Source organism: Arachis stenosperma, chromosome 5 (genome assembly GCF_014773155.1).
Source record: "Arachis stenosperma cultivar V10309 chromosome 5, arast.V10309.gnm1.PFL2, whole genome shotgun sequence".
NCBI classification, from domain to species: Eukaryota; Viridiplantae; Streptophyta; class Magnoliopsida; order Fabales; family Fabaceae; genus Arachis; species Arachis stenosperma.
The window spans coordinates 842,999-861,851 of record NC_080381.1 but is presented as its reverse complement, the minus strand read 5'-3'; the positions used below and the strand labels follow the sequence as shown (position 1 = coordinate 861,851).

At 28.7% G+C, this 18,853-nt stretch overlaps 2 protein-coding genes across 2 annotated transcripts; one reads left to right on the top strand and one right to left on the bottom strand.

Annotated features, from left to right (window-relative positions):
• Window positions 1-593: 593 nt before the first annotated feature.
• On the top strand, window positions 594-2,654 carry LOC130983047 (uncharacterized). The gene is made up of 2 exons (XM_057907219.1): window positions 594-1,213; window positions 1,644-2,654. Exons 1-2 carry the CDS (start codon window positions 665-667, stop codon window positions 2,376-2,378), a joined length of 1,284 nt encoding a protein of 427 aa, XP_057763202.1. The 5' UTR covers window positions 594-664; the 3' UTR covers window positions 2,379-2,654.
• A 269-nt stretch (window positions 2,655-2,923) lies between these two features.
• LOC130983048 (transcription factor bHLH93-like) lies at window positions 2,924-4,986 on the bottom strand. Its single transcript, XM_057907220.1, has 4 exons — window positions 4,260-4,986; window positions 4,001-4,174; window positions 3,712-3,879; window positions 2,924-3,615 (listed from the first exon to the last, which is right to left on the bottom strand). Exons 1-4 carry the CDS (start codon window positions 4,875-4,877, stop codon window positions 3,529-3,531), a joined length of 1,047 nt encoding a protein of 348 aa, XP_057763203.1. The 5' UTR covers window positions 4,878-4,986; the 3' UTR covers window positions 2,924-3,528.
• Between the last annotated feature and the right edge of the window lie 13,867 nt (window positions 4,987-18,853).

Genomic DNA, 18,853 nt, shown 5'->3' with positions numbered 1-18,853 from the left:
ATAAAAAAAATAATTATTCATTTATTCTAAGTTTGATTATTTTGATAGTTAGTTATTTAGTTAAAAATATGTGTATTAATATGTATAAATATACATAAAAATATAATTAATGATTTAGTAACCGATATTTAATGTGCATGTATCATTTATGTTTGTAATTTTATCAAAGGTAATTAGAATCTTATCTTCTCCATTTAACAATTCTCTTGTTTAGAGATTTTTTTTGTCTATAATATCTCTCAGTTCGGTCAACCAAGAGTCCAAAAATTAATTCGTTGCGAATTAAAGTTTTAATTAATTAAAGATTTTTTGCTGGCCAACTAATTTTGCATGCATGAGGTGGAATTTGATCTGAAAAACTGTACATCATAGCTCTTTTTTTTTTTGTAATTTTGGGACTTGATTAAAGTTTAAAGTTTAAACTCATTTTTACTTTTGGGCTTATAGGCCCAACAAAAATAATATTTAAGCAGCGAAAATGGGCTTCAAGCCCATAAGTTATAGCCGAAGTCAAAGCCCATATGACATAGCAGGTGGGTGGTTTCTTATTGTTGGTGGGGTGAGGGAAATGTTCAAGTTTTGAATCTATTTTCCCTCTCACGGAAGAGGGGCTTTTGATTTGTCTCAGCATACAGCATTGAACGCCACCCAAGTGTTCGTTGAAATGCCGCAGAAGAAAGATGCCACAATCACCCACCAACCTCGAAGGTCTTCAAGATTCCTTCAACAAAACAACGATCAGCTTCCCCCAACAACTCCTCGAAGGTCTCCTAGGTTCCTCAGCCACAACCCCACAACACCCATCGATTCTAAGCTCAAAGATTCTTCAAAGAAACCTTCCAATCAGAGAAAGCCAATTGAATCTTGCTCCCTAAACACCAGAGGTTGTACCACTCTGTTGAGAAGATCTCCCAGATTCGTCGAAGGGGAAGTCTCTACTGCGACGCACCAAAACGACGGGAAAGAGAGCAGAAACGACAAACCCTCGGTGTCCGAGGCGAAGGTGGAGAAAAAACATGTGGTTTGCGGTATTGCGAGTGTGGAAGTTTCTGATGTAAGGAAGAATGAAGGTGGAGAGAAGGCAAAGAGGAAGAAGAGAAAGCGTGGCAAAGAGACAGCGGAAGGGTGGGCCAAGGAACAAGAATTGGCACTGCAAAGAGCATTCTTTTCTGTGAAACCAAGCCCCCATTTTTGGAAGAACGTTTCTAAAATGGTATATGCTTTTTATCGTTTTTTCACTCTTTTGATCCTTAACAGATCAAAGATCTTATATGTTTGTGTTGGCTTGGTTCCTCCGTTTTCAATTTTATCATTAGGGTTACAGGTATGAAATTTTTCAGCTGAAACATATTTTAGTTAAAAACAAATATAATGCTATCAAAGTCATCTAAGAACCTGCATGTTCTTTGACAGCTCTGGATAGAAGTGGGTAAATGGTGGTTTAACTTTTTAAAATTTTGATAACAGTTTTCTAAAATTGAGTTGTTGGATAAGGTTTTTTTGTGTATAATGTCTACAAAGAATTACAATTTTACAGTATGGTGGTAGTTGATGGCAAGTTAGATAGATAGATCTTCATGGCTAGCTTATAGCCTTCATATTTTATTCTTATATTCAGTGAATCATTGACTTCCCTATTGCAGGTGCCAGGAAAGTCTCAACAAGATTGCTTTGATAGAATTCATGGTGACCACATGACGCCGCCTCAATTGCCTCCTCGATCAAGGGCAAGGACAGTTAAATCATCGCCCATTCAACAATTCTCAATCTCTGCTAGTGAACTGCTCAAACCCACTGATAAGAAGGTTAGAAGACCAAATATTCTCAAACCAAAGAACTGCTTAACCCAGAAGTCTGTTGAAAAGCTGTTACAGCACCGTCTTCAAGTTGATCAAGGCCGCAGAGGGGACATATTTTCCATTCTTGAACCAAACATTGATTTGTCTTCCAATGCTTCTCAGCCTACCGCAGCACTTTCTACTCCAATGAAACAAAAGGAAAACCAAGTGTTGCTGCAAAGTTGCACTGAGACATCATCTTCAAGCCATAAGAAGAAGCAGTCCCTTTCAAGATTTAGCGGCTCCCACGTTACAAATCTTGTTAGCCCCCCTGTGCTAAAGCAAGTGAAGAACAAGGGAATGCATGAGAAATACATCAATCAACTACGTCGTAGGGAAGCAAGGAGAATAGCAAATTCTGCAAGATTACAAATCCCTGTACCTGGAAAAATAATTCAGAAAGGGGATGTAGTTAAAGCTGCAAAAGTTGCCTTGGCTTCTGAAGCTAGAGATGCCATCAACAAGTTTCAACAGTCCCAAGTCAATTTCATGGACAACACCTTTTGTTCTGATGAGGAAAACATTGACGACAATGTATAGTAGTAGCCATTTGACATCTAGTTTTAGACTTTGTAGACTAGTAGTCAAAATCATTTTTCCTGTGATTTTTCTTTTCTGTAGATACAACACTGTTGTTGTAGTTAATGATAAAGGAACAATCCCTTTTCTCAATAACATTCAGGCAATGAGATCTATTGCTTTGTATTCTGTTATCATTTTTGGTACCAAGCTTTCGTGACAAGAACTCGTACCAGGATGAATTCTATTTCAACTAATACCAGGGTTAGGCTTTGTATCCAACCTCTTTGTTCTTGTTGTTTATGTAATGCTAGGAAAATTTAACAAGTAAAAATAATAATGATAGAGAACAGCCAAAAGCACACACTTCCATGGCTACCATTGCATGATGGTCTGATTTGCTTTCTCTTTGTTGATAAGTAGCAGTTTTCTTTCAAGTCACGGACTCTGTCTCATTATTCTTGATTTGTACTACTTGAAATAGTAGATTTTTGGATAGTCACAAATTTTACACCTCATTCAAGCGCACTAAACAATAAAATAATACAAAATTTTACTACCTACAAATTTTCATTGCAATTAAACTTAGGTTCAGAACCTTGCAATTATTGAGAAATCATGAAGCAGCAGAAAACCAACTAAGTGAACTAAGTATTCACACTATAATATAAATGCTTCTTATGCTATTCAATTACCAACATCACCACCTCTTATGCTAGAAATTACATATCTGAAAATCTGACAGAAACAAGAATCTTATTAATTAGTATTTGCATGATATCATCCCATTGTTCTTGCTTGGCCGGCACTGCATGTTACAGAATGACATTGACATGCAATTATTTGTTTAGAAAACAAGACGAGATTTTTAAAGCAGCCGCAAATTCAGGACCTTGATGGCACTTATAGGTTTGGCAAAAATTCCTCCTTCATCATAAATTGCTACTAAAAAAGAAAAAAAAAAGGATTTTTATCACAAGGGGAATGTAATTATGAAGCTTGCACTAAAGGGTAAAAGGGCTATGAAAAATGAAAATGAAATCATCAATCAAAGCCAACTTATTTGAACCTCATTCATTGAAACTACTTCTACTACTACCACCCTAATTCCTCAAATTACACAAGATGGAAATTGTGCTTTTACATAGCCACTTCCCCATCTTTCTTCTCTTTAGACACATCTTCCACCATAGCCTGCATTTTTGAACAGTGCTTGCTTAACATCTTCTGTGCTAATACAGTTTCTTTCCTCAGCGACCTAATTAAGACCATGATATGTAGCAATTAGTTAGAAGAATAAAAACTTAATCGGCATTAAGCTACTAATTAAGAAAGAGTACAGTACAAAACAAACCTCTGAGCAAGATGCTTGCATTGAAAAATCATTGAAGCCGCTTATGACACATTGGTGAATTTCAAGGCCTAATGCTTCTAGAGTGTTCACTGTTGACAGCAACAACCCTGGCTTTGTAGCACAGCAGATGCTGATCCTTGTGTCATGGTCCCTCCTCTCAACATCAAACTGCAAAGAAATCAAAAACAAAAAACATAACAGCACACAAATTTGTTCAGTTACTTAGTAATGAGGTAGTTAGTACTAAGCTAAAATTAAGAAGGGTTTAGTTTAGTTTAGTTTAGTTTACCTTAGGGGAGTTTCTGAACATTACTTCATTTGGCTTTAGCTCTTTTGAAATTCCCAAGAGGTGTATCTGATTCTTTCCCTCCTCTTCCATTGTTTCCTCTTGCAACTTAGCAATCCTTTCTAGAAGCTCTTTCATGTAATCTATGGTATCTCCAAGAATGGAGGTCCTGTCCATCTATTAGATGAAAGAGTTTTAGAGAAAATCAAAACCTTTTATTTCTATAAATTGATTGAGAAATAAGTTTAGAATTTAGAAAGACCTTGCTTATCTTAGGGACTATGGACCTCAGCATTGAAAGGCGATCATTCAAACGCTTTCTTCTTCTCCTTTCAGCCATGAGATTCTTTGAGGGCTGCCCTTCAAGTTTCTTTGACTTTGGTACCTTTTTCTCTCCACACATTCCCATGTTGAACACTACAGCTGGCACCTCAAGAGCTTGTTGTTCCTCAACTTTGCATCTACCACTGTTCCTCTCTTCCAAGCTCTGATTGTTATCATCATTACCAAGAAATCCAAGCTCTTCTTCTTCTTCCACCAAAGGGTGGTGGTTGTTGTTGTTGTGTTCTTGTTGTGGCAAAAGTGGTGGTGGTGAGTGATGAACCTCTGGTGGGATTGTGAAGGCATCAAGAAATGGAAATGAAGCAGCATAAGAAGAGTCAAATCTGTGGTCTAAAGGTGTTGAGAATGAAGAAAATGAGGGATTCAAAGAAGGGTTATCATCAAGAGAGTCAAAGCTCCAAGAAGCAGAAACAGAAGCAGAAGGAGGAGGAGTAGTAGGGAGTAGATCATTGAAACCATTATTCCAACATGTTTCTTCTACTCTCCTTGGAGCCAGTAGTAGTAGTTCCTCCAGAAAACCAAGTTGAGAAAGCTCCATTTCTTCTTCTTCTTGAAGAGGAAGTGGTGAATGAATTGTGTCAAAATAAATGACACAAATGAAGGCTTAATAAGGTGTGTGTAGTTGAAATGAGGCAACCAGAGAAGTAGTTTTCTTTAACACTCTCATATTACTTTTTAAGCAAATGCTATTTATACATCAAATACTTCTAATATTTGTATAAAAATATTATTATTATTAAAGGTAAAGTATATTTTATGTCTCTGGAGTCTGACAAAAGTTTCAAAAATATCCGTAAATTTTATTTTGTTTTAATTTTGTCTCAAAAGTTTTCGATTTGCATCAAATATACCACTGACGGCTAATTTTTTAAAAAATTTAAGATCAATTCAAAAATAATTTCATAAGAACAACCCTCAACACAAGCAAATCAAACATAATTTTCATGCATTATCGTTAGATTAATCTTAATTCTTTTGAAAATTTAGCCGTCGATGGTATATTTGATGCAAATCGAAAATTTTTAGGATAAAATTAAAATAAAATAAAATTTAGGGGTATTTTTGAAATTTTTGCCACTTAGGGACAAAAAATATACTTTATCATATTATTAATTAATTAATTATGTATTTAAAATTTTTTAATTAACAAAATAAAAAGATCTATATATTAATTGTTAAGGAAAAAAATAGTATTTATTATAAATAAATATAGACATAGCATGGTTTCACATTTTATCATGATTGATAGGAGTGACATATTAGTTTTTTTTTTTAATAAGTGGTTTTAAGTTTGAATTTTAGCTGTAAAAATTCAGATAAATCAAATATTAACATCTTTCATAAAACAAAAATCAATGACATTGCATTGAGTGAGTATTATATGTTAGACGAGATTATATATATCGTTTTACTAATTAAATTAAGGTGCTATATAAAATATTATTTAATTTCAATTGAAATTTCTATAATTTTTTTTCTAAATAAAAATGCTTTATGACACATTTACATCATATACAAAACAAATTTGCAATTTTATTGTTGAATGTGGTGTGATTCTCCTTTAAAGTGGAATGACGCTCATTTTAACATTGATAAAGGCAATGACAGGAATGGAGTAAAATATAATAGGGTTTATTAATTAGGGTCCCATGTTCATCAAAAGAGCTATGATTACAGAATGTATTACAGGAAAAGTATAGTGTAATAGTACTTAGAGGCAGGCTTTTGGATTAAAATGAAATATCCTTTTCTCTCTCTCTCTCTCTCTCTCAAGGTGAATTAGTGTTTTTTTCATTGAACAAATCCGGAATAGATTTTCTCAAATTTTTGTTTTATTTGAATAAAATGTAAACTCTTACAATATATTTTATACATGGAACCTAAAAAAAATATCAAAAAATAAAAAATTATGATTTATTTTTGTTTCGAGAGTTATTTGAAATTAAGTTATTTTTTAGTCTGAACGTGAGGTTCAGACTCTTTTTAAAGCAGCGTCTGACTTCTGTTGGTGTTGAGATACCGTTATCCGAATTCTTCGTGAGGAGGTGGATTGTAAGGAATTTCAATACTTAAATTTACAAGGATTTGAAGCATGTTTATAGTAGATTAGATTCTAAAAATGTTAGTGCATTTATAATAAAATTGATAACTACTTTTTAAAGTAGTTTTATCTTTGATGATGGATAATTATTCTCTTTTATTAAAAAAATTGTTAAAATTTACTTATTTAAATAAGTCAGGCTATATTAGAGTCGCGTGAGCCGACCTTTATGAGATCGGATAGATCTCAAAATGTGATCTAGACTCTTTTTTTATAGACTAAATTTTAAATTTTTAATCATTTTAAACTTTATTAAATTCTAGACCAATATATAAACAACCTCCTTAAATAAAAAAAAAATTAACAAAATCTATTCCCAAATAATCAAGCAGACACAATTTATTGTATTAAATCCCAATTCCTCAAAAACTTTGACCCACAAATTCTGTCTTTACCGAAAAAGTGTGTTGTTAGCAAGGCTGTTCTTCTTTTTTTTTTTTAATTCAACTGCCACATTATAAAATTGTTTATACTTTTATTAATTCAAAAAATTCATAAATTTTCCTTTTTTCTAAAAAATATTTTATATATAAATATAATATTTTATTATATTCAATTAAAATATAATTAAATTCAGGTCAAATTTTTTAATCTTAATATCAATTTTACTAGTTCAATTTTTAGAATTTTGAATAGAAATAATAATTGTGACAAAAATAATATTATCACTGGTGAATAACATTATTAATAATAATTAACATTCAATACTATTTATTAATAATATAATTATTGAACATCTTGTGTAACTTTCTAAGTACAACAACAGCAACAACACAACCATTACTACTACTATTATTATTAGAGTTTTGCAAATAACCTATGCTCTAAGAGCACATCTTAAAAATACCATAAAAAAATATTTGGCTACAAATTATTAAAAAAAAATACTTTTTATATTTTAATGCATTAAAATTTAAAAAGTCTTTATTAATATACTCTTAACATGTATTTTTAAGATACGAATTAACTATATTATTATTATTATTATTATTATTTGAAACATTAAAGCTCTAAAGTATTTGTTAGAGATTTAAATTGAAAGCTTTAATCAATTATGTTAGAAACACTTTACATTAAGCATTTTTTGTAAAAGGCTTAGTAGTTACAATTTTAATTTAATTAACTATTAAAATTTGTTTATATTACGATTTTAGATGAGCCAATCAATCTTACAAAGTTTTTATTAAATAAGACGATTTTATAATTTATTTTATTATATTTTTAATTTTCACGTATTTAATTTATTTTTTGGGATTTCATATAAAATATCAATCTATCTTCTCTACCTTGAATGAATTTGACTTTTTTAAGAAAAAAAATAATAAAAAAAATATACTACTATATAAAAAATAGGAACATTGAGAAGAGATTTTAATAAATAGTTTTGAAACGTGTAGTGTGCATGATATGGAAAACCTAATTAGGATCTAAGATTATATATCATCATGATTGCATATTTTTTTTTTCTTAGTGCAATTCCCTTCCCTTTCATGTTCTAAGAAGAACTTAAAAGCATGCATTTCTTTCTTTCCATCTTGGTGTAGACTCTATTTGGTTTCCCTTAGTCAATAACTTTTATTATGTATATAATTTTAAGAAACTTAGAGTAATTAAAATATTGTGCATAGAATTTAGTATTATTTGGAAAAATGTCCATTTCATTAACCACCATCACCATTTTTTTCCCTCTTAAAAAATTTTTCCTTGCTACTTTTTTCCCTCTCATGCCAGCCTGTCTTTTTGTTCATATCTTCAATTTTAGTCATAGTGTCTAAAGTGTAGTTTGAAAATGGGAAGATTGTGACCTAAGAGCCTAAAAAATAATCCAAAAAAAAAAAAGAAACAAAGAGAGGGTGGATTTCGTTTAAAAAAGTATTAAGCCCTTTTATATTTTTTTTTCATTTCTTTTTATGTATCTTTTTGCAATTTTATTGGGGAAAAATAAAAGAGCTTAATAGAAGGTTTTGTCTTTTAATTTTAATTACTCAATATTCTCTAAACAGATAGATTCATTACACGTATCACGACCCACATAATAAAATAATAAAATAAAATACATAGTTCCAATCATTCATCTTTCTATATTGCTATGATTGAGTAATCCTAAAGTTTATTTATTTTGAGACATATGATAAAAATCTCGAAATTTTCACCCAACTCCCGAGGCATAAAATGAAAATATGAAATAGTACTAGTCCTATAATATTACTAGACGACAAAGTTATATGCATATGCATGGTTCTGGGTTTTGTGAAATCACATTATGTACCATCATACACTTCAGACTTTCAGAGTGAGAACATGGCAATGTGCAAACCCATGTTCATCAAATCATCATCATGAGCTTTTCCCTTTTCTTTTTATTTGTTTTTTTTGTTGTTGTCAAAATTGTTATTTATTTATCATCTCTCTGTAGTAATAAGAAAAACCCGGTAGAAAACACTATGAGTGATGGTGTGGTCAATTTTGCAAATTGCTCTCTCTCTCAATTATTAGATGTCCAATTAATTAATTTGTTTATTAATTATTTTATAATTTGAAAAAGAATAAAGTATTGTTTTTGTCCCTAATATTTGGGGTAAGTCTCAAAGTAGGACTTAAATAGGACGAAAACGTTGGAAACAAAAATGATACATAGAAATAAATTTTAATTTTATACTTCAATAATATCAATTTTTTACTATACATGGTATTCAATTATTTTTTAATCACATCTAAGTAAATTACACTTAATCATATTACTTTTGTTTTAAATAAATAATTTTTTTTATAATTTTACTCTTAAAAATTTTTACTTATCATGAAATATTTGTAGAATGACTAGTATATAAACTTGCAGAAAAAAAATAATATATATATATATAAAATAAAATATAAATTATACATTTTGTTTCTAATGTATCAAAATTTTTTAAAATTATAAAAAAATAAATTTATTTAAAATAAAAGTAACGTGATTAAGTGTAATTTATTTAGATGTAGTTAAAAATAATTGAATATTATGTACAGTAAAAAATTAATATTATTGAAAGATAAAATTAAATTAAAATTTATTTTTATATATCATTTTCTGTCTCTAACGTTTTTTTTTTTTATTTAAGTCTCCAACATTTCAAAATCGTCTCAATTTGGTCCCGCCGTTAATTCTGCTAACGGATCCCTAACGGCAGGACAACATTGAGTCAGTTTTAAAATGTTAGGGATTTAAATAGGACGATTGAAATATTAGAGACAATTTTGAGACTTATTCCAAATATTGGAGACAAAAACAATATTTTACTCTTTAAAAAATATAATGATCCTATCCAATAATTAAAGTGGCCCAATTGCATTCTTAATTAAGTGATATCTCAATCCAATTTGGCCACTGGTAAGTGTGACCAAACTAATACAATTTCATATTCCACTGCTTAATCTTTTATATTTTTGGGTCCACACTCTATATATATAAGAACAAATTTTTTAACTGGAATATAATATATACCGGTTCTCCAAGTTTTTCATTTTCAAAATTTAAATCTAAAACATTTATTAAGAGCCGAAAGTCAATTAGCTTAGAGTCTTTATTGACAAATTATACATTGATCCTGATGTATATATACATATGGTGGTGTGTCATCATATATAAAATTAATTAAAATTGCTCATATGTCAATATCAACTAGGATGCACCAGAATTGGCATTAGGCCCACAACTGATTTTACATAGCGTATATGTAATGGCAATATATAGATATATAATACTTTTTGTTTTGTATAGTAATAGGGTGTGCATGCAAGAAGTGTTAGAAAACAATAATGGTGGAATAACAAGGGGAATTTGTGGGGATTTTTTTTAATAAATAAATTAAATTCATTGTTACTTATATACTATGAAGCACGGACACTTTGTTGAGTTGTCGTATTCGCGTGTCGGATACATTTTGGACACGACATTTATCGACACTCGTTCGATACGTACGTGTGTCTGTCGTGTCCAACCGTGTCTTAATAAAAAATAAAAAAATTCTTCTATGGACACACTTGAACACACTTAAATACCATCACGTATCCATGTATCCAGCCTTATTTTTAACATATATTGTTGAAATGAGTTTAAAAATAATATATATTATTATTTATTAAAACAAAGAATATTTTAGATATTTTTATATAGTTAAAAAAAGACATTAAAAATAGTTAAAAAATTATTTTATATTTTAACAGCAATAAAATATCAAAAATTCATTGTAATTTATCTAAAAAATACTTTATATTCTATATATATGTCGTGTCCTCGTATCTTATAAAATTTTAAAATTTATGTGTCCGCGTGTCCCGTATCTCCCGTGTCTTATAAGATTTTAAAATTCATGTGTTCACGTGTCCTGTATCGCGTGTCCGTGCATCATAGCTTATATATATTTTTTTAAAATTATTTATATTTTTTGTATCATTATTTATCTCATTTACACGATAAACAAAATAAATAACAAAAAATGTGTAAACATTAATTTTATTATGTAATTATATATCGTTGTGCATTTAATGTGCAGAGAGTGATAATATATATGCAGGGTCTATACATATATACAAGTCCGAATTTGTTATGAGTGAAAGGCATGGATCACTGAATTGCATTAATAGTGAGAATTGGGAACTGGATCTCTTTTTTCTGATCGATCACATACACATACATTATTGTGGACTCATCACATATGCTTTTTGAGACCCCTCTGATCTCAAATGCTTTCATTTTATTGCATCAATGACAGATGTAAAAGTTGTGCATGCATCTACGTATCTCATAAACTAGCACATGATTAACATTATTCATTAAAATTATTAAAATACTAATATTTTTCAAATATTAAAAAATTATTTATGATTCAGATTAATTCCTTACTAAAATTATTGCAACATCAATATTTTTAAAATATTTAAAATGCTTTCTAATATATGAAAAGACTCTTATGGGAAAAAGTTTATTATGATGAATGAGAATATCTAATATTTTTTAAGTAATTCACATTTTTCTTAATATAATTCTTAGATCCTAATTCCATGTCTCTATCATCTCTCTTTCTCTCTTCTCTGCCAGCTCCTCGCTTTCTCTATCCTCTCTGGCTCTCTCAAATACCTAATATCCCAAAAGCTAAATAATAAATAATATTCTCATTTTTTACTCTATTAGCCCAATATGAATTTAATGTTTTTATTTATTTAATTGATTTTTTCTTTTTACGTTATGTGAATCACTTAAGTTATTTTCATTCTTAACCACTCTTTTATAAATCTAATAGTTATTATTATTAGATCTTTTCATTTGTCATCATAATAAATATTTTTCTCTTAATTATTAATCTTTATATATATATATAAAGAGTTTTACTCTCAATTTGTGTTTGCTTTGATGAAAACATCCCAAAGACACTGTAGTTTTGACAATTAAACAACTGTTTATATTTTGAAAGCAATAATACAAATGAAAAGAAAGTAAGAAAGAATAAACTTTTTAAAGATGGTCCATGAAAAGAATATGACAGGACAAAAAAAATGCAAATAAAAACAAAAATAATTTATCTGATATAGTCCTTCTGTTCAGTTGAGTTTCATGAATCTTTTAATGGATTTGCACATGTGATATATTATAGCATGAGCACTATTTAATTTAATTAATTGTGCATCCAAATGCACAGTAATAAAAAAAACATATTTAATAATAGAAAAAGTATGGATAATTTTCCGTCTTAATTAATATAATTAATTTTTCTATAATTATCTCATTTTATTTTTTTTGTTATCTTATTATCTCTTTTTATTTATGTATACTAAAAATAATTCTAAATTTTATGTAAATTAAATTCTAAAAAATTCTCTTTTTATACTCTTGATTATTACATTTACAATTATATGATTTTTTTTTCAAATAAAATCACGAATTAATGCTTTTCTCTTAACTTAATAAGTTATTTTAAGTTAAACAACAAAAGGAATTAATTAAACTATATACTAATATTATCCACGGTATATAAGTCTAACAACTTGATAAACATTTATAATTCACTTGCTTTAAAAAAAAATTCCGCTAGGGAGACAATGAACTATTTGTACAATGGACTATTGAATTACAAAATGAATATCTCTTATACTATTTAGAATAACAATCTAAGTTCTAGAGATAATAAGCATCTTTCCAAAATATTAAATGAGTTCTAGAGATAATAAACATATTTTCAAAATATTAAATTATTTTTGGGGTTCACCAAAGATCGAACTCTTGACCTCTTGGATCTAGGTTCTAATACCATGTCATGATACTACTCATCCCAAAAGCTTCCGCTAATAGGAAAAGATAACACTATATTCTATTGGCTTCTCATACTTTCCCTTTAGAATAACCATCCGAGTTCTAGAGATAATAAACATCTTCCCAAAATATTAAATTGATTTCACCAAAAATCGAACTCTTGACTTTTGGATCTAGGTTCTAATACCATGTCATGATACTACTCATCCAAAAAACTTCAGCTGATAGGAAAATATAACATTAATGATTATATCTCTAATACTTTATAAACCTCCGTTATACACATTATATAAATATTCTATTAGCTCCTCATACTTTCCCTTAAAAAAATTATCTTAGCACGATTCAACTCTCCTTCTCGTATTAAATCTTGCCACCTTCTCGTTCATAAGTTTTTAGTCACTATATTTCACTGGATCTTGATGTATGTTATGCATGCCAAAACCAATGCCTTTTGGTCTCGGGACCCTGACTGAGGAAATCAAAATAAATTTTTATTTATTTATGAGTGGAAAATAAAAATTAGTCAAATGATCAAAGATTTTGGATTTGGGACTTTTCAAACAAAAGCAAAGTTATATTTTCATACGTGTGAACATAAAGAAGCATATATATGAAACCAAGTTGCAAAGTATGAAAAAGACAAAGATGTGAGATGTTGCCAATAAATATGTATCAACTAGATCTTGTAAGTTGATAAGTTTAACAAGAGATATATTTTTTTAAATAAAATCATAGCAGTAATATAAATAGATAATTAGGTTTAAGTTATGGTATGATATTTTTTTGTGAGGCGTGCAGTTGTTTGAGAGTAAAATTTGAATGCTTTTATTTTAATTTGAAGGGTGTGATTCTACATTTTGTTTTATTTCACTTTTTTATTAGAGAAGATTTGTTTTGTATTTTTAGCATCTTCTATTTGTATTTAAGTTGAGTGTAATTTAATTCTTATTAATATTATAGATGTAATTAAACTTAATGTTAAGTGGTATCACAAATTAACACTTTGAATTTTTTGTTAAAAATTTGGTAAGATGATAGAATAATTATACATTTTAGTTATCCAATTTTATAATTATATTATATATTTTTTAGTAAAATATTTAGTATTTTTTTTGTCAATTGTGTAAAAAGAAGACGAAAAAAGAAGAAGTAATTGAAGGAAGCAACACGCCAACACGTATTGAAAAGGACATGTTGATTGCAACAATAAAGAGAAATTGATTGGAAGTTGTGATTAGAAGTGTTTAAAATCGATCTAAACCAATTAAAACCGACTAATTGAATCGAACAAATTAAAAATTGAACAAATCAAAAATAAAAATCATAAAAATCGAAAAAAAATAACATTTTGCAATTTTTTGTCGTTTAATTTTGGATTCTTCCAATAAAAACTTTAACTAAACCGAATTGATTTACTTAAAAACCCTAATAAATCAGGCCCCTCTCTCAAATAGATAACCTAGCTAGCTGCCACTCTGACTTGTCACTCGTGTAAGGAAGCAAGCCCTAATTCTTCCACTCGACCATACCACAGCACCAAAAATTTTTCCTCCCACCCTCTACAGCACCGTCACCCTCTCTGCGTCTGACGTTACCATATATCACCCCGCGACGGCCCTTTCTCATCGTGCGTCCCCCTTCTCAGCACAATCCTTTCTTTCCCTCCTTTCCTCCCGCGCTTCCTTTTTCTCATCGCACACTAACCCTCAGTCAGATAGTGAACCCAGACCCCAGAGCTCCCCTCCCCTTCCCCTGCACAGTGCCGTCTCTAACATTGTAGCGCTGTCTTCGACATCACAGGTCGCAGGTTGCTGATCGCAGCGTCGTCTTCTGCAATTGTCCTCCACTACTCCGCCATACGTCTTAGTACAGTCCAAGAGCATCGTCGTCCGTCTCAATTCAGTCTCGTTGCCTCCCTAGCAGTCGTCGACCCGCCGTGTCTCACCGTCCAACGTTTTCGTCTTCCTTCTTCGTAGTTTTTTTTTTTTAATTCTAATGATTTTGGGTTTCAACTTATGTTTATGATTCTGAATTTTTATTTCTATTTTGATGATTGTATCATTCAAATTATGTGTTTAAGGTTCTGAATTTTTATTCTGTTTTCAAATTTTGTTATAATTATATAGTTATGGGACCTGGTGTTAAACCTATTTTATTGTCGATTTGTTGTTATTGATTATTGTTCTCTCTCTATTGAGTATTTGTTGTCGATTTTTTGAAATTGTTATTGATTATTTGTTCAACCTATTTTATTTTATTGTGTTGCTCCTTCTATTAATTTTTTTTATATGATTCTATATTTACAATTTTGATTTTTAATGCATATATCCTCCAACTCCAGTTCTATCTTAGCTTAATTACAGCTCTGGCTTTTATGGTATCTCAAATAGTCATAAATGTCGCAACCGGCTGCATTTGTTGCACAAAAGTCCCTCAAATCTCTAAACCAAACAAATCGAAACGAACCAAACCAAATTTAATTAGTTTGGTTTGGATTGATTTAGATCATCTTAATAAAAGAACCAAACTGTACTATTAATATAAAATTAAATCGAATTATTTTTCTTTAAAAAATCGAATCAAACCGCACCACGAACACCATTTGTTGTGACTTGTGATGACTTGAGAATAAAAGTGAATGCAGATTAGATCGGATCGGATATGACCAATATCTCGATTCGATCCGCATTAAAATTATCGGATTGGATCTAATATCCGCAATTTTTTAGCTTGGATCCGATCCTATCTGCACATTTACAAATTGGCTTGGATCGGATCTCAGATATATCTACAAAATATATAAATATTTTAAAAAGCTTATTTTTATTAAAAAATATCAACAAAATCCCTTGTTTTCACTCTTTTAAATATATTTACTCTTAAAATATTGTTAAACATACTTTTATTAAATAATACAAATAAAATAATATAACATATATGATAATTATTAGTTGAAATAAAACATAAAAAATATTTAATTATCTATTTATTTAATTTTGTGGATCTGCGGATATGCAGATTAGATACGTAGATAGTAGAAACATACATGAAATCTGCAATTCGATTTTATTAATGTGCAGATCCGATCTGATCCGGTAATCTTGTGGATCGAATTGATATCTACAATTTTTAAATTAGATTTAGATAAATACCGTAAATATGCGAATTAGATCCGATTCATAAACACCCTACTTGAGAATACTTAAAAGAGAAATGATCATTCTAGCATTTATGTTATTTAATTAATGTATTTATTTAAATAAAAACTCATTAGTTTATTACTACAAATAAATTTAATAAATTTTTATTTCAACTAAAGCTTAGCTTTTATTTTATATTGACAACAAATGTATAATAATAATTTATTAATAAATATACATACAAATAACTAATTTTATTTTTTTATGATGCTTTTTAGTCTAATAAATTAAAAATTAATCTATTATAAATCAAATTTTAAATAAAAATTTATGATTAACCACTAAAATACTGCATGTATAAATCAAATTTAATTCCCTAGCTAGCCAACCCAAGGTGAATATAACTCGTTCTGTTCTAAATTTGTAATCACATTCTACAAGCAGACACACACAAAATCAGTGGATCAACGCCCACAATATTGTCGAATATCAGCTTCAAAACCGCCAACTTTTTGTCTTCTTTCCCTACATGATTTTAGGGCCCCAGCTCTGTCATTCCCTTGGACATGCATGCAGTAACTAGTTATGTTTTTTTATAAAATTATTAATTCTAAAATCTCTAATATATTTGTTTGTTTATACAAAGTCTTATTTCTTTTAGTTTGGGTGAATTTTTTTATTTGTTGCATTCCTTTTTTTGTTAGTTATAATGATCAAACTCTAATTTTTTTTATCATAAAAATTTTGATCCTATATTATAATAAACAAAGTTACTTACTCTAAAAGGTTAAACTAAATAAAAATATTATAATGTCTTTGTAATTTGCATGCAATTATATAATACAATATGTACATAATAAATTTATCTATATAATATAATATTATTGTATTTACGGAATATGATATTATTTAAACGTTAAGTGATTAACTTATTGTGCATATATAGTTTGATTGTGACATTACTTAGCTTTTTCTCTATCACTCCTCTTTAAATTTATGGTCGCTCTAGGTGCCCGAAGACAAAGTTTTGGTAAATATATCAGCTACATGATTAATAAATAATAATAGAGCTAATATATATATGGATTATATAAAGCTTTTGTTGGTTTACCCTTTTTCTAAAAAAATAAAGCTCTAGTAGTTCAAAATATTTTGTCCAGCTACATATAGGGTTGGATTGGATTGGGTGCCAATAAAACAACACTTATCTTGTTCCAATACAAGGTCGAAATGAAAATCAACTTTGATCGGTGGAGTGGCTAGTTTATTCGTTTGTTTAAGTAAATTTTAGGGTTTAAATTTTATGTGTTTTGTATATATAGCAATTTATTAGATAGTAACAAATTTTTAAATAAAGTTTAAATAGATTTATTGTAATAAATTAATCATTAATCTATCGAATTAAAAGATATCGTAAACAACAAAAAATAGAAGGTTAGAATGATGGGTGATGTAACTTGAAGTTCACATGAATCAAAAGGTCTCTTTCTATTCAATTATGATACCAAATTTAAGGGAGTAAAGTGTAATTTTTTATCATTAATTTTATAAGTAGGACCAAAAATAAATATAAAAGAGAGAGTAACGAAGGGTTAGATATCACAATATATGCTCTCAATTTTTTTTAACAATTAAGAGAATCAATTCCCAATTTGACTCTAGATAAATGCAATAACCACAACATATGAAGTACGGACACTTCGCTGAGTTGCCGTGTCCACGTGTCAAACACATTTCGAATACGATACGCGTGTCTGCTGTATCTAACCATGTCTTAATAAAAAAAATTATTCTTCAGACATGCCTAAACACACCTATATACTATCACGTGTCAGCGTATCCAGTCTAATTCTTAACATATATTCTTAAAATAAATTTAGATATAATATATATTATTATTTATTAAAACAAAAAATATTTTAAATACTGGATAAAATTAGAATAAGACATTAAAAATAATTAAGAAATTAATTTATATTTTAATATCAATAAAATATCAAAATATCATTACGATACATTTATCTAAAAAATACTTTATATTTTATATGTATGCGTGTCTCTGTGTCATGTAAGATTTTAAAATTCGAATATCAACATATTCCGTATCGTATCATTTTCCATACCCGTATCACTGTGCATCATAGACCACAACTAAATCTTTTATCATCAAAATTTGATTCCTAATCTGAATTTGAAAAGCAAAAACCCTCGTATATTAGCACATGGATAAACACTACAAGAAATTTTTTGTAGTGCGATTTTTTTTTATAGTGTTTAACAGGCCGATTCAGCGAGCCAACAATTTTTTAAAAAGGCAAAATTGAAGTTTATCCTCACTTATTGATCACTCATTCTCTTCCAAACTTGTAGAGCCTTCAATTCACTCCTTTTCCAGATCATCAATCTCTCTTCATAATCTTCTCCTTTCCCATCAAAGTTCCCATAAATTATTTACCTCTTTTTGCCTCTCCCTCTCTAATTATGTCGAACATTTTTATTTTACAAAAAAATTTATTACATTAAAATTTTTAAATTTTATAAAAATAAGATATATAAGTCATTTCGTCACATTTTTAAAGACTTATTTATCCAACTGAAAATAATAAACTTGATTAAAGTAATGATTTATATATTTTATTACTTTTATAAAACTAAGGTATCAATGTAATAAAAAAATTTTAAAAACGAAAATGTCCTACGAAAAATTTTTTGAGACCTATTTGAATATATATATATATATTCATCATATTTTTATATTTTAATTAATATTTTTATATTATTATATGATACTTTTTAAAATAATTTATTTTAATATAAATATTATATAATATTATTAAAATTAATTTTTAAAAATAAAATTTTATTAATTTATTATATAAAATTTATAAATGATATATAATAATTATATACCGGATCAAAATGATTTAACCCATTTTACTTTGGGTTAATTTAGAATGGGATTCAAATATTTAAAATTTATC